Genomic DNA, 16,379 nt, shown 5'->3' on the forward strand with positions numbered 1-16,379 from the left:
GAAAGAAAGAAGAGTTATTGTTTAATGGGTATAGAGGCTTAGTTTTGCAAGATGAAAGAGTTCTGAAGATGGATGTAGTGATGACTGCACAACAATGTGAATGTATTTCATACCACTGTACACTCAAAAGGTGAAGATGGCAAATTTTATGTGTATTATACCACAACTAATAAAGATTTCTAAAACTTATGAGATGTAATTTCACCCTTTCCTATTGCTAAAGATCACAAATTAGAAAACACGTTGACAAAAGCTACGCGAAAATAAGCACTCTTGTGTTGATCAGAGCATAAACATATAATCTCAGGGGAGAACAATTTGCAACTATCCTTCAACCCTTTGGTCAAGCAATTCTACTTCTAGGAATATAGCTTACTCCCACCTGTGTGATATGGCATATAATCAAGGTTTTCCATTGCAACAAAATATTGGAAACAACGTAAGTATCCATCAGTAGTGGTCCAGAAATATATATATATTATCGTCATCCAATAGAATACAATAGACTAATATGCAACTGTTAGCCTGAGGATACTCATTACATGCTGATACAGAATAATCTCCAAGGTAGTCATATGTGTGCCAAACTGTACATAGTATGCTACCATTTGTGCTTAAAAATTAAAGAAAACAGAATATGGGTCAATGTTTTTGTTTAGTTTTGTCTAATGTAACTTTAAGTAGAGGCAAGAAACTGGTAACATGTAACAATGATCACCCCGTTGCATCTGTGGAAGAAAACTAGACAGCTAGGGGACAAGGCTGGGAGGGAGACTTGCTTTCCACTATTTATCACCTTTACCTTTCAAATTTAGTACCATCTACATTTAGTACCATGATCTATTCAAAAATATTTATTAAAAAAAGAAAAGGTATAGTCTAGAAGGAAAAAAAACATAACAGACACTTCTAGCCCAATGGCCTGCACTGGGTGCTATGAGAGCAGAGGAAAGAAACACAGATGGCTTCTAGACAACACCGTCTAGGGAATACATTTCTGCTATTCGATCAAGAATAGCTGTGCAACTTTTCCTGGAAAGAATTGATTTGTTTTTATCAACAGACCTATGAATTTAGTGGACAGACCTGTGAATTAATTCACTGGTTAGGTTTTCCTTTTTGCATTGCCTGTTAAAAAGCTATAAGCCAAACTCATGTCCCCCTCAGTGCAAATTGGGCCGATTTCTAGGGCAAGCATTTAGCACTGGCCTTGTCCCTGGCTCTGTATCATACTCCTGTATTTGGTTTGCTTTTCCACCTGTTTCTCATGTTGGTCATCTTTCCTTTGTATGGCCATACCATCCTGAATGTGCCTGATCGCATCTAATGTTGGTCACCTCTCCTTATTCTTTGCTTCCTTATAAGCCACTAAGCAGCCTTTTTGGTGCTAGTTAGGGTAAGTGCTTGGGTGGTGAAGGAGGGAGGAGGGAGAGGAAGAAAGAAGATAGAAGTTATAAAGCAAAGCATATCCTTTTTCTTGGCTTCATCATGTAGATTAAGTGAATTGCTCTCAAAGTGTGGTCCTTGGGCCGGGAGCATGTCATCACCTTATGTTGTTAAACATAAAAATTCATGGGTTTCATCCCAACTTACTAAGCCAGACTTTCTGCGGATGAGGCCCAGGAAACTCTCCGGGTGATTTTTACTCACATTCAAGTTTGAGAACCACAGGAAAACAAAAGGAAGGCTGATTTCTAAGCGTAAATGCAATACTCTCCGATTGCCCCCATCGTGCCTGTTGTGTTGGTCAAGATAAATAATACTAGCTACTGCAATAACCAATCCCTCAAATTTTATTTTTTGCCAATATCACAATCCAATGTAGATCAGTTGTGGGAGAGGTGTAAAGACAGCTGCTTTACTAGTTTATTAAGCAAACTAGGTCCCTTCCATTGTAAGACTTTGCGATTGTCTAGGCCCTTGGACATTTCCTCTGGATCCCCTGCTGCTAAGAAGGCAGGAGAGAGAGGAAAGAGAGGAGACTACAGCAGCCAGAGCTGGAAGAAACATCTTTTCTGCCCACAGTTCCATTGGCTAGAAGCCAGTCTCATGGCCTATCTAACTGCAGGGGAGGCTGGGAAATGTGACCTATCAATGGAGCTAAGAGCAAAAGGAAATGGCTTTGATGAAGCTCTGGCATTGTCTCTGCACACCCGAGAACCCAAGTGAATCCCAAACTCCACTTCTAGGTCATGTTTTGGTGAACATGGGTTTTCAGTTTCCTTTTCTAATCAAGTTTTACCTTTTCTTTTTTGACTCTAGCACTATGGGACTGAGTAACACTCTCTTTGTGATGGCCTTCCTGCTCTCTGGTAAGAACCTTTCAGCTTTGTTAAGTCCTGAAATCCTACTGTCTCCTGATGAGTCTGACCACAGCAAGCCCAGGCCTGAGACTTGGTGGGTTTTACTCACTTTCTACTGAGCGTTGTACAAGACCACATGCAAAGAAGACTTTCCTGGAGAAGAAGGAAGTGTTATGATTGAGAACAGCTGATGGCAGGCAGCTGGGATGGAGCTCTCCCCCCGGTGTGCTTCTTCCTCCTCCGCAGTCTCACATCAGTGAGCCTAGATGCTCAGAGTAGGGTAGCCTGGCCCATCCCATGGGGATGGTGGAAGGCTGCTGCACTGAGGCCCCTGAGACTTGACTCTTTTGTTCCACACATATTCTCTTCTGGTCTTCTCTGACCCTCTTTCTGTCTTTCTCAGGCTCCTAGGAAACAACTGATGGAATTCCAAAAGTCTCCCTTCATACAGAGCACTGGCTTTCACGTCCCTGACTTCCCTACCCTCTCTCACTCCCTTCCCTATAGCCCATGCATATACATCATGGTTGCCATGGCTTCCTGACAACTATGGATCTTCAGCTAATTGTGATTGTGTCAGCTGATTTATAGTGGAGCCAATGAAGCTGAAGCTTCAGAGCCCTGCATTTGCACAACCCTTTCTAAATCCCCCTCAAGACACTGTGAAGGGCCCCCGAGCAGTGTGGTCACATGTCTTATGCTCTGGTAAAATTTGAATAAGTAAGATATTTTAACCACAAAAAGTTATAACCACTGTCTCCTTCCTCTGCAACTTTTCCCTCCATGCCGTTCTCCACCTGTCTGGTGGTGTTAGCAGTCAGGGGCATTTTGTATTTGAATTCTACATTCTTTTCTTTAACTATCCACCACCTCCCTTCAAAATTTTAACAGCATCCAGCCTCACAAAACTCAGATCTTCCCTGTTTACAGTTCCACTTTGAGTTTCAGTTTCTTCATCTATAAACAGGAGTTGGCTGCGGTCCCTGCCATGTATCCTGTGACTCAGTGTCTTGTAGTTACTCCTGGCCCACCCCTTCCTGCCGCTCCTTGTCTCCACCTGCAGGCCTGAGAGGGAAGCCACCCCACTAAGACAGGGAGGTGAACTGAGCCTGAAGTTTGGCTACAGCACCCACAGGCCACCAGCCATGAGTTCACCTCCTCCAGATGGCCATACACCAGGCCCTTGGCCACTGTCCTCATGTCTGCTGTGGATGATGAAGAGTCAGGGAACTACAAAGAGATGGTCCCTCAGATCCATGCTGGCTGGGATAAGCTTTTTGGGATTTGTGTTTTCTGCTTAGCACCTTGAGCTTGTGGAGTCCTTGAGTGTGAGGTCTGTAGATGTGCCAGCTGATCACTGACTTAGGTAACAACAGCAGCTTCCAACCCCCAGGGCCCGTGACCTGCTACCTTAGCTCCTGGGGAGGTGGGAGGTATGTGTGTGTCAGAGAGCAAAGCAAGAAGACAAGACTCTAGAGAACATTATCCAATAAGATTCCCTTCTCATCCACTTCTTATTTATTTATTTATTTTTTTGAGACAACATCTCTCTCTGTCACCCAGGCTGGAGTGCAGTGGCACAGTCACAGCTCACTGTGGCCTCGATTACCTGGGCTCAAGCAATTCTCCCACCTCAGCCTCCCCAAGTGCTAGAATTATATGCATGAACCATCGCACATGACTTATTTTATTTATTTGATAAATGCATATATACACACAGTCATGAATTGTTTAACAACAGGGGTACGTTCTGGGAAACACATTGTTAGGTGATTTTGTCATTGTGTAATCATCATAGGGTGTCCTTACACAAAACTAGATAGCATAGCCTGCTCCATACCTAGGCTACCTGGCACAGCCTATTGTTCCTAGGCTACAAACCTGCACAGCATGTTACTGTGCTGAATACTGTAGGTGTTGTAACACAATGGTAAGTATTTTTGTATCTGAACATATCTAAGCATAGAAAAGATACAGTAAAAATATGGTGTTATAATCTTATGGGACCACCATTGTATATGACTGAAATGTGGCTGTGCAGTACATGACTGTACATGTATATGTGTGTATATATATCCCTTACTTTGTGCCTGGTACTGTTCTGAGTACCTCATAAATATTAACTCATTTAAGCCTCGCAATAACTTTCTGCTTTAGGTCTTGTTATTATTTCCCATTTTAAGATGTGGACACTAAAGCCCCGAGAGGTGAAGTAATTTACCCAAGATCGACAGAGCTACTAAGTGGCAGAGCTTGGATTCACACTCAGCAATGTAGATTTAGCATTTGTTCACTTGACTCTTCTCCTAACTCTTGTGGTAAACCACGAATAAGTGGTAAGACTTCTTCCATGGGGCCTGAACAGCTTTGGTGGATAATATAGTTTCCGCCTCATCCATGTTCATCCAGTGCATCCTCCCCATCACCTGCAGCTGACACCTCAGTTGACCCAAGAGCTTGGGCCCAAGCCCTTCTCATCAAAGTGACCAGCCCAGCTCTCAAGATCTGGGAGAGAAGGAAGAAAAATGCCCTGGAAACACATTTCCAGAAAACACTAAACTGGAACACCATTTCCCACCAAATTTTCTGACTCTGCACACTGAAAGTGAGAAAGTAAAGCCGAGACACTCTATGAAAACTGAGTTCAGGTGTCACCTTTGCCCTTGACTTGCAATTGACACTTCTTAGAAATTTCTTTGCTCCTGAGAAGAGAGTTATCAGTATTGAAAGCAACAACCTCAAATGGTAACCGTTTAAGTTTTGTGGTGGTGAGAGAATAAGTGACTAAATTTTTGGCAGTACAATTTTAAAGTGGAATAGAAAGCCCATGACATCAGATTAGAAAATAACATTGCCAGTAATTCACACACGATGAAAAGCAACAACAAATCAGATTCTATTTGAATTCTTTCTTCTCAGGGCACACCTCTGCTTACGGGGCTGATGAACAGTGACCCAGCTACAGGGCAGGCGTCCAAAGGGAGAAAGGAGATGCAGTTGGCCCAAATAATCCACCCCCAAAATGTAGAGCTGAATAATTCATTTCATGGCATAGAAATAGCAATACAGTGAAGCAATTATGTTTCACTTTTCCCTCCTTTATATTTTGTGTCCTCTGTCATGGAAATTTGACACAGTAGTATTTGCTGCCCCTGCTCTTGAGGGTAAAATTGGATGGGAGTTTAAGACTGAAATGGGCACCTGTGGCCTTGCAGAATTAGGTTACAGTTTGTGCCTTGTTTTTATAAAGTGAAAGGAATTTCCAGTGCCACTTGCTGAGGCACCTCTAACTTTCAAGCTCTGTTTGCCGCTGTCCTGGCACCTCCATCACACTTTTAGGCTGGAGCCAGAGAGGTTTTCGAAAAATCAGTAGCTCCCACATCAGGAGGAAGTATCTTTCCAGTTTGAGTTTCGGTAGCTGCTCTCTTTTTGTCTGAGGGTTCTCTGGGTCCTAGGGCTTCTCGTTTCTCTTGAACAACACCTCTAGTTAATTTCATGTACCTGGAGTGGTAGTTGGAATATTTCTTCACTTTAAGATTTTTTTTTTTTTTTTTTTGCAACGGAGTCTTACTCTGTCACCCAGGCTGAAGTGCAATGGCATGATCTTGGCTCACAGCAACCTCCGCCTCCCAGGTTCAAGTGATTCTCTTGCCTCAGCCTCCCAAGTAGCTGGGATTACAGACACCTACCACCACACCCAGCTAATTTTTGTATTTTTAGTAGAGACCGGGTTTCATCATGTTGGCCATGCTAGTCTCGAACTCCTGACCTCAGGTGATCTGCCCGCCTCGGCCTCCCAAAGTGCTGGGATTACAGACAGGCATGAGCCACTGCGCCCTCAAACCCTCATTCCTGTGGAAAGGTCCACTGTTTTCCCCCCCAGGTTTTTGCAGATATCTGCGTGGATGGTTACTTTTGACTCCCATTTCTTGCTGTTGTTGATAGCCCTCATTAAAACCATCACCCGGAGGTGAATAGACAGCTGAGACCTATCATTCCCAAAGAATTGTCATGGAGCCTAATAGTTCTATTGGATTCACCCCTTTATGTTAAGCCACCATTTCAGTGTTTTTAAAAATAGATGTATGTTATCTAGTAGGGAATATCTTACCCCCATATTAGTTGATTGTTTCAGGAGGGCTTTTAGTGGGTTCCAGAGAAAATGAGCAATCAGACAAGTTGATTTAGTGGAAGACAATCACTGAATAGGATGTGTATAGGGTTGTTTGGGAGCAAGAGTGAAACTGGTATGGAACAGAGAGGCTCCCAAGGCAAGCAGACATTTTTTTTGGAAGGAGCAAGTGTTTGAGAGACTGTGGCTTATTTTTCCTTTGTGAGAGGGGAGTTTTAATACCATTTCCAAAATATGTAACCTGGTATTTTGTCCCCAGAAGTACTGTTGAGATTTACGGAAGCAAAAAACTCTGTCACCCAGGCTAGAGGAGTGCAGTGGTGCCATCAAAGCTTACTGCAGCCTCTAATTCCCAGGTTCAAGAGATGTTTCTGCCTCAGCCACCTGAATAGCTGGCACTATATGTACATGCCACCATGCCTGACTAGTTTTTTTTGTTATTGTTTTGTTTTGCTTTAGAGACGGGGTCTCGCTTTGTGCCCAGGCTGGTCTTGAACTCCTTTTAAGTGATTATCTCATCTCAGCTTCTTAAAGTCCTGGGATTATAGGCATGGCCTATCTATTTTTATGTTTTATAATTTTTTGTACTTTTTGATGTTACTTCAAATATCTTTTTAAGTATCCTAAATATACTTATTTAAAAATTTTTCAAGTAAATTTATCTATAAATTATTGATTTTATGTCAATAGACATTGTTCTCTATCATTAATAATGTTAAAAATAAATTAAAAAACAAAAACAAGTAAATCAATCAATGCTTACCACAGGCCAGTATTTGATCCAACACTAACTCAAATATTCATTTCTTTAATCCTCACAACAAACCTATGAGGTAAGTACCATTATTGTTCCTGTTTTTTGCAAGAGGAAACTGAGACACAGGGGAGTTAAGTAATTTGCCTATAGTAACACAGGCTGTGAGTAGTTGAGCTGAGATTGAACTCATGCTGTCCAGAATCCATACTATTAGTTATAATAGTGTACTGCCCTACAGCTTTCTGTTTCACAGCTACATGGCATTACTTTATGTGTATGTATCATTATTTGTTAAACCATTTAACTTATTTCCAGTGTATTGTTCTTATAAACAATGAATATCTGTATACCTCTAATTTTGTGCACATGTATCTTTTTGTAGAATGAATTCTTAAGAAATTGAGTTGCTAAGTCAATGCTGAAGCCCGTAATTAGTTTTCTTACATATTACCAACTGTCCTCCAAAAAGGTTGTACCAATTTAGAATTTTACCAGCAGTACATGACAGGACCCATTTTCCTAACACTCTCGCAGACTCTGGGTATTACCAGTAGTTTTTTTAATATGTGCCAATCAGATGGGCAAAAAGAATGGTTTCTCACTGAGGTTTAAATTGCATTTCCCTAGTTATTCTTGAGATTTTTCCATTCATTTCTTCAACAATTACTTACTGAGTGCTTCATATCTGTAAGGGACAATTGCAGGTACTGGAAATGTCACAGTGAGGAAAAGTGACAAAGCCCCTGCTGTCATGGAGCTTATTCTAATGGGAGATGTCAGGTGCTCAGCTGAGCTGGGAGAGAGAGCTGAGTTGTCAGGTGTCAGAGGAGCCAATTATAGCAGCAAAACAAAAACACAATAGTTCAGCTTTTAATCTCTTACTACGATGGTATAATCAAGAGGCTAAAATGGGAGGAAGGGCAGACTCTGCCTGCTCCATTTTCCCACATAGAGTGAGTATACCAGTCGAGGGTCAGGTGAATCAGTGCAGACTTAGAGGGTAGCCTTACCATTGAAGAAGCCCTGAATGAAAGGCTCTAGCAGTTTTATGGACCTGGGGGTGGAGGAATCCAAGGGTGGGGAGAATTCATGAGGAAAATGAAGTGAGAGGGCTAGGAGTGGAAAAGTACAAGGTACTGAATTAGCGTGGGGAATAGTGTCTTTAGGGCTAGGAGTGGAAAAAATACTAGGTACTGAGTCAGAGTGGAAAACAGTGTCTTCAAGGCAGGGAGTGGAAAAGTGCTAGGTACTGAGTCTGAATGGGGAAAAGTGTCTTCTCCATGATGAGGAGGCTTCAGCAGAGGTGCCTGAAGACCTCACCCCAGAGCCTCAGATAAAGAGACCTAAGAATGAGGGTGCCTGGGCTAAGACTGCAAGTATGTGAAAAAGCATGACTGGTGGGAGGCTGAGATCTTGACTGCAACCCCCTTCAGAGACTGCCATGCACTGACTGTGCACCAAGTCTGGTGTGGAAAGGGCAACTTCCTCTCAAGGCTGGTTAGATTAAGCCTCTTTAATTGCCTGTGGTCAGGTCTGAAAAATCACACATAGATTTTTAATCAGAACACAGACCTCTCAGGACAGACAGACAATAACCAAACATACCATGTCATGTCATGATAAGTACCACAATAAATATAAGTCAGCATGAGGGACAGAATGCCAAGGATGCTATCTTCAATAGAATGGTTAGAGAAATCTCCCTGGGAGGTAGCATTTAATGAAAGACCTACATGAAGTGAAGGAGTAGCTGTGAGACTGTCTAGAGGAAGAACCTTCCAGACAGAAGGAACAACATGAAAAGAGGACTTAAGACAAAGCGTGTGATCTTTTGGAGGAATGTCAAGGGAGGCAGTGTGGCTGGGGCAGAGTAAGCGGGGGAAAGAGGCCTGATAGGTACTGGGGACGCAATTACATGAGGTCTTATAAGGCCAGGGGAAGGACTTTGGATGTAGTTCTCAGTGTGAGGGGAAGGGATCTGGATATAATTTTCAGTTTGGTAGGAAGGCATCAGAGGCTTCTGAACAGGAGGATTATGTGATTGGAGCTGTATTTTTAAAGGATCATTTTGGCTTGAGAAACTAGACACGGGGACAAGGATGGAGCAGGCAGATGAGTTAGGAGACAACTACATTAGTCTCCTCCACCCTTTTCTTAATATATTGGAGTTCAGCTCTGGCTGTAGTAGTTCTAGATCTCCTCAGACACACTTGTGTAGAGCCTCTGTTGGGTATTTTGGGTATACAGATGATTCATCTTGGTTATACAGATGATTTAGATGATCGTAGACAGAAGTGGGTTGTCTGGCCATTCCCAGACAGGGAAGCATTCCTTGAGATAGAGTAGAGGAAGGCTGAAGGGGAGGAAGAGAGTACCTCTTGCTATCTAGATAGAGACATCCAGCAGGAAGTTGGATACAGGTATCTGAAACTCTAGTGAAAGTTATAGGCTGGCAATAAGCACCTGGGAGTTATTAGCTTGTACTTGACAGTTGAATCCATGGGGCTAGAAGAGAAAAACCAGGAAAGTATGGAGAATAAGAAGACCAAGAACATGCACTCAAGGTTACCAAAATTAAAGAGTGATTTGAGAAAATTAACGAGGAAATCAGAGATTGGGAAAGAATAGAGCATTTCAATGAGGAGAGATGCCAACACTTACATTTGACACAGCGGTCAAATGAGTTGAGATCTGAAAAGAGCTCAAGTCTTGGCTATGGTGTGAAGTCACCAACAACCTTTGTCAGGGAGTTTCAGTAGAGAGATGGGGGTGGGAGGCTGGGAGTAAAGGCAGGAATTGCTGCTTACTCTTTCAAGGAGTTTGACTCCAAGGGAAAGAGAAGCTAAAAGCAGTAGCACAAGGTTTTTGTTTGAAGTAACGGTGGTGAACCAGGTGAATAGCCTGGAGGCCGAGTGAAGTGAGACTGGACACTGCAGATTTGGAATGTCACCAGTCTGCACAACTGAATAATTTCCTCCAGAACTGCTCAACTGCCCAGTTGTAAGAACAGACATGTAGACCAAAAGTAGAGTGTCCCCAGGGTAAATTTTATAGAGACAAAGGGGTGTGTTTATTGAAGTTGTGGCAAGGAATAATTACAAAGACATACTATCGTTGCATTGTCCAATATAATAACCACTAGCCATATGTGACTACTAAAATTTCAATTAATTAAAATTAAATAAGATTAAAAATTCAGCTTCTCAGTCATACTAGCCATGTATCAATTGCTCAATAGCCACAGGGGCTGGTGGCTATCATATTGTTCAGCACAGAGATAGAGCATTTCCATTATCACTAAGAGTTCTTGTGGAAAACACTGCGCTACAGGGTCTGGATAAAGCTGAGGTCTTGATGAAGTTGAACAACAGATGTAGAAGGAGTAAGCAAGAGCAAAACCTGGATGAATAGGAGGTTGTCGATGGAGATTAGTATATTGAGATTAAGATTCTAGGGACTGAGCTGCTCCAGGTGAAAAGTTTCAGGGTTATGTCATAAGAGGGTGGGGGGCAGCTGCTGAAATAGTCTGTGGGTGAAGACCTGTGGAGTTGACAAGATCAAAGAAATTTGAGGCAAGTTTGTTAGACTCATTCATGAAGAAGTCACCCAAATTGTTAGCAAGACCTTGCATCTAATGCCAAAATCCTCATTGAGCAAGGTGGTAGTGATTTAGTAGCTACAAGCAATGAGAGAGTCAGACACCTCAAAAGGGGAGGGTGTTGCTCAAAGTCCCCACAAAGTGTGATAAAACAAACAGTAGCTGGGGCTGGAGCAAGTGGCTTCCTTTGGGTGAAGCCAGATTTCACTGAAATAATAACCTCAGGGGAAACAGTGAACGAAGGAGTTGAAGGTGTGGGAGAGTTTCCTTGTAGTAATTAATGGAATGAGGCTTCCAAAGGGCCAAGTAAAACTTTGGAGGCAGTTTAGTAAAAGAAGGAATTTTTTTTAGTATAGGTAAGCATGGGAACATAAAGAAGAGATAATTCTTAAATATATAAGATATGCATTTGGGGATAGTAGCCAGGGAACACTGAAGTCCCAGTGGGGTCAGAGACTTCATAAGGTTAGCAAATTACGGTTTTTAAGTGGCATTCCAACAGTAGAGTATGTTGCTCAGGAAGTCCTTAATTATCCTTTGAAACAAATTCCTTCAGCTGATTATGAAGGCATCTAGCTGGATTCTTGAGCGACTTGTTCCTGACATCATAGCAACCCATTGTAACTAGACTTCAACCATTCCTCTTACACAAGTGCTGGGGAAGGGAGAGATTCTCAATGCTTGCCCACCTATGGAGTCCCAGAAAGTCCAGTTGCTAGGAGGCTTGAAGTCTGGGGTCATAAATTGGAAGGCCTGAAGTCATTTGGTGATCACAGACCTTGAGCCAAACTTTCCCCATTTAGTCAGAGAAAGGATTAGCAGCATCCCCCATGCCTAGCTCTGTGTGAGATCATGGAAGCCAGTGGTTGGTGAGGTGCTATGGTGTATAAATTGCAAAATACTTTCAGTTCCACTCAGAATGGATTTCAAAGTGATTTCCACCCCATGGGGAGGAGAGGGAGTCTGGGGAGGGATGGATGGAAAAAAATTTTTCCTGTCATTTTCTGTGATCTACTCTAGAGACAGAGGCAGAGATTCTCTATAGCAGCTGCTCAAACTATAGCTCTTGTTAAAATGGAGGTTCTGAATCAGTAAGTCTTGGGTGGGGCCAGAGATTCCGTGTTTCAGACCAGCTCACAGGTGACGTGAATCTCATTGGTCCATACATCACACTTTCAGTTGCTAGGTGAAGAAGGGAGCACTCAATGAATGGAAGAGAAAGCCGTTGTAATCTTTGAGAGAAGGGGCCTGGGTCAGTAGAGTTAGACTGGTCTGTGAGTGGAGAGAATGGATGGGAAGGAAAGAAGATACTGTGAGGCTCTACAGAAAAAGAAAATATATATGTAAATCAAGAAGACAGAAGCAGCTAAAGACAAAGTCATTTCCAGGTCCAGAAGGCACAACTGAGAGCTGAGTAATAACATAACATTGACTGTTAATTGGCAGAATTTTTAACTGTGTGTTTGGTTTCTCCATTAGGTCATCTGTCCTATATTACATGACAATTTAGACTAAAACCAGTATTTTCCCAGAGACAATGCTAGAAGCTGTTACAGTAGGTGGCACTCTTGCATTACATTAAGAGCTCAGCAAAGAAGATGCAGAAGCCTCAGGTTTGCCTTGTAAGGTGATTAATAAACACACTAAATGTTCCTTAGGTCTCCCTTTCACTGTCAGGGTACGTATATAGATTTTCCCTCCTCCCTCCAATACAGGTACGCATCCTCTACAGGTGGTGCATTTTACACCTCAAGTACTTCACGGGGTCCTAGTGAGTGTAATGAAATAGGCAGTGATTCATATTTGTGCAAACTCCCACTGATGCCTGCTGTCTGCTTCCCTAAGATTTCAAGACCACCACTAACCCCTTGATCATGTGTTCTCACTGGGCCACTCTGTACACAGTTTAGTTTGACAAGGGCATGTCACTGTTATTTGTCCTTCTATTCCCCTTTCAAGAGAAACCACATCAATTTAATTACTCCCCCACTAAGAACTCTTCAAATGAAACTCCTCTCATCTCTCTCATCAACCCATCTCCTCCCTTTCCTCCTCAATGTCAACATGCCTTCACATAAATCCTGAATGATGAAATTATATTTAGAACTTACACTAACTTCCTCTCCAAGGTGGCATCTAACTTCATATTAAGTAAGAAACAGCCTTCCCACTCTCCACCCCCATACTTCTCACCCACCACTGCTTACTTTTGTGTGTGTGTGTGCCAAGTCTCAAGTAATTCTGTAACCTAGAAAAGGTCCTACACAAACCCTGTGATCATTCACATTTAAGTAGCTGGGTGGCCCACATCCTTCCCACAAACCCCAAAGTGCCCTCAAGGACTAAAGCCTTTCTCTGAACTCTTCCAGCCTGATGTCTACGGTTGTAAAATTGTCCAGGGTCAGTGCATACTGGGAGCAGCAAGTTTGCGGTGCCTGGGGTTTCCCCAATACTCCCAAAGCACATCCTCACCTGCCCATCTGATTCATTTCCAGCATTTCACTCATGTGCCTTAAATGGTCATTGACCACCACAATCCCAAAACAACCATCAAATTTGCCCAGTTCTCTTTCTGATCTCTGAAAGAGCTTAGAGAGGTCACTGAAAATAAAGGCCTTGGTTCACTATTGAAGTCATTTCTAAAGCATTTGACATCCTTGGGAGTGCTGGCCATGGGAGCAGCAGTCATAGGGGAAGTTCTGTAAAGGGAGCTATTTGAATTTCAAAGATATTACTCAATGTGATTCCCCAACCAATGAAGTATAATAAAGGGGGGCTATAATTTATTATCATTATCAGCAATCTTTTCACCATAGCAGACCAAGGAATATGTGGATGGGGGGTGAGGGGAAAGCTTTTGGTGATGGTGTAGAAGTTATGGAAACTGTAACAGCTACAGTGATGAGAACTAAAATTAAGGTTATACGAAGGTAACTGGTGGGTGAATGGGTTAACTCTACTGGTTTTTCCCTGTCCTGCAATTTAAATTCACAGAACCACAGTACTAGAAAGACCCTTAGAACATTTAGTCAACCACTTCATTAATCAGATGAGGAAACTGAGGCTCATAAAGATTGCAGTTTGTACAAGGCCACATATCTAGTCAGCAGTGAAGCAAGGACAAAGGTCCTAATCTCCAGATGCCAAGTATGTGTGCACAGTTCCAGAGCTTAATATCTTATTCTTCAGCATGATTACTGATAAGATAGGATCTGCATATTGTATAAAGAGAAATGGAGGTTTTTTCCCCTTTCCTCTTGTTTCTCCCTCCCTAATCCTTAACCTTCCTTTTTAGGTGCTGCTCCCCTGAAGATTCAAGCTTATTTCAATGAGACTGCAGACCTGCCATGCCAATTTGCAAACTCTCAAAACCGAAGCCTGAGTGAGCTAGTAGTATTTTGGCAGGACCAGGAAAACTTGGTTCTGAATGAGGTATACTTAGGCAAAGAGAAATTTGACAGCGTTCATTCCAAGTATATGGGCCGCACAAGTTTTGATCCAGACAGTTGGACCCTGAGACTTCACAATCTTCAGATCAAGGACAAGGGCTTGTATCAATGTATCATCCATCACAAAAAGCCCACGGGAATGATTCGCATCCACCAGATGAATTCTGAACTGTCAGTGCTAGGTATGTGGTCAATGGTGTGGGTTCAGATTCTTAGCCTTCTCAGATGAGACTGCAAATGAGTTAGAAAAACATTGGAGGGGGACTTGAGGGGCCCAGGGGGAAAGGGGAGCCTATAGAGAGAAGGCAGAGGACAGCCACTTCTGGGAAGTGCATTTGAAGGGAGTGTAGAGTCTGGGAGTAGGGAACTGAAAGTCTTTTGTACTTTTTATAGTCTGCTTCTGAAGGATCAGTACAAATCTGCTTTGGGGGAAAAAATAGAGCTAATTGAAGAAAGATAATATGGCTAATTACCCATGGTAAAAACCATGGGTAATTTGGCCATTACAAAGTTTATATAACCATAAAGGCCTCAGATGTCTTACATTCATTTTTTCCTTGGGTCCAAGATTTTTCACCTACTAAATCTTTGCCTGGAGCTCCTAGCAAAGGGGACAGCTGACACATTTGGGTTTTCCCTTCAGTCTCCTCTAGGTTGCTTATGAGTTGTTTGCTGCCACGACCATGATCCTGGTAGACAGAAGTGAAAAAAACCCAAAAAACATAACCCACAAACTTACAAACCAGCTCCTCCGCTTCACCAGACCTCAGAAGGCCTAAATGCCACTACAGATATTTTTAAAACTATCACGCGATAGTTTACTGAGAATGATGTTTTCCAGTTTCATCCATGTCCCTACAAAGGACATGAACTCATCCTTTTTTATGGCTGCATAGTATTCCATGGTGTATATGTGCCACATTTTCTTAATCCAGTCTATCGCTGTTGGACATTTGGGTTGGTTCCAACTCTTTGCTATTGTGAATAGTGCCGCAATAAACATACGTGTGCATGTGTCTTTATAGCAGCATGATTTATAGTCCTTTGGGTATATACCCAGCACATTGTGCACATGTACCCTAAAACCTAAAGTATAATAAAAATAAATAAATAAATAAAAAATAAAAAAAACAAAAAAAAAAACTATCACGCAGTAAAATTATTTTTTTTTGTTTTGGTATACTGTTCTACTGATTTTGTAGATCATGTATAGATTTAGGTAACTGCCACAGGACATAGAGCGTTTCTATCACCCTAAAAATTTCCCTCAGGCTATCCCTTCATAGGGATCCCTGTCTGCACTCATAACTCTTGTTGGGCATCCTATAGTTTTGTCTTTTTGACAGTGTCACGTAAGTGGAGCCATACAGTATGTAACCTTTTAAGACTGGCTTCTTTAGTTTAGCATGCCTTCGAGATTCACCCAAGTTGTTGCACATATCAAGCTTGTCCCTTTTTATTGCTGAGTAGCATTTTATAGTTTATCCATTCAACTCAGTAAAAGGCATTGAGTTGTTTCTGGTTTGGGGCTCTTATGAATAGAGCTGCTGTAAACATTCATGTACAGGTTTTTGTGTGAACATAAGTTCTCATTTCTCTAGAGGAAATACCCAGGTGTGGTATTATTGGATCCAGGTTAATTTTTGATGAAACTTGAAAAGGCAACACCTATTCTAAAACCATAGAGTAAAACAGAAGCAAAAGTAAAAATAGAATGGAGAGCTGCTCCCTTTGAACCCTGTGTGATTTAAACTAGGCTGCAGGGCTTTAGGAACAGTTAACCAAGTGCTAAATCCATGTTTTCAAAATGTGGCCAGGTACCATTGGAAATGTTTCAGGTGGGACACAGATAAGCATTTTGAAAAGCCATGTCGTATTTGTTTTAATGTATATTAGAAAAACTCTAACTTACGCAACATGTGATTTCACAGATGTTGTTAATAAAGCTAAATACGGTCTGGCAATTCACCTTCTATAGACCACATAGAGTCCAAGAAGAGTGCTCAAATAGTACACTAACATAGCAAAACTTATGAAGATGACACGCAAATGACAGACCTTTTAGTAAGAATATACTAAATTATAAATTAGTTTGTAGAACCTGCAAACTACCTAGTAACTATAAAAGAACAAGAGATTT

The 16,379-nt window shown here is 41.9% G+C and overlaps 1 protein-coding gene across 2 annotated transcripts in view; it reads left to right on the forward strand.

Annotated features, from left to right (window-relative positions):
- CD86 (CD86 molecule) overlaps nucleotides 1-16,379 on the forward strand; it is a 131,595-nt gene that overhangs the window by 99,579 nt on the left and 15,637 nt on the right. For both annotated transcript variants that reach the window (XM_012502118.2, XM_003275516.3), the window contains exons 2-3: nucleotides 2,263-2,312; nucleotides 14,086-14,421. In XM_012502118.2, the coding sequence (XP_012357572.2) occupies nucleotides 2,263-2,312; nucleotides 14,086-14,421 (386 nt within the window). The remainder of the gene's footprint in view (nucleotides 1-2,262; nucleotides 2,313-14,085; nucleotides 14,422-16,379) is intronic.

Source organism: Nomascus leucogenys, chromosome 21 (genome assembly GCF_006542625.1).
Source record: "Nomascus leucogenys isolate Asia chromosome 21, Asia_NLE_v1, whole genome shotgun sequence".
NCBI classification, from domain to species: domain Eukaryota; kingdom Metazoa; phylum Chordata; class Mammalia; order Primates; family Hylobatidae; genus Nomascus; species Nomascus leucogenys.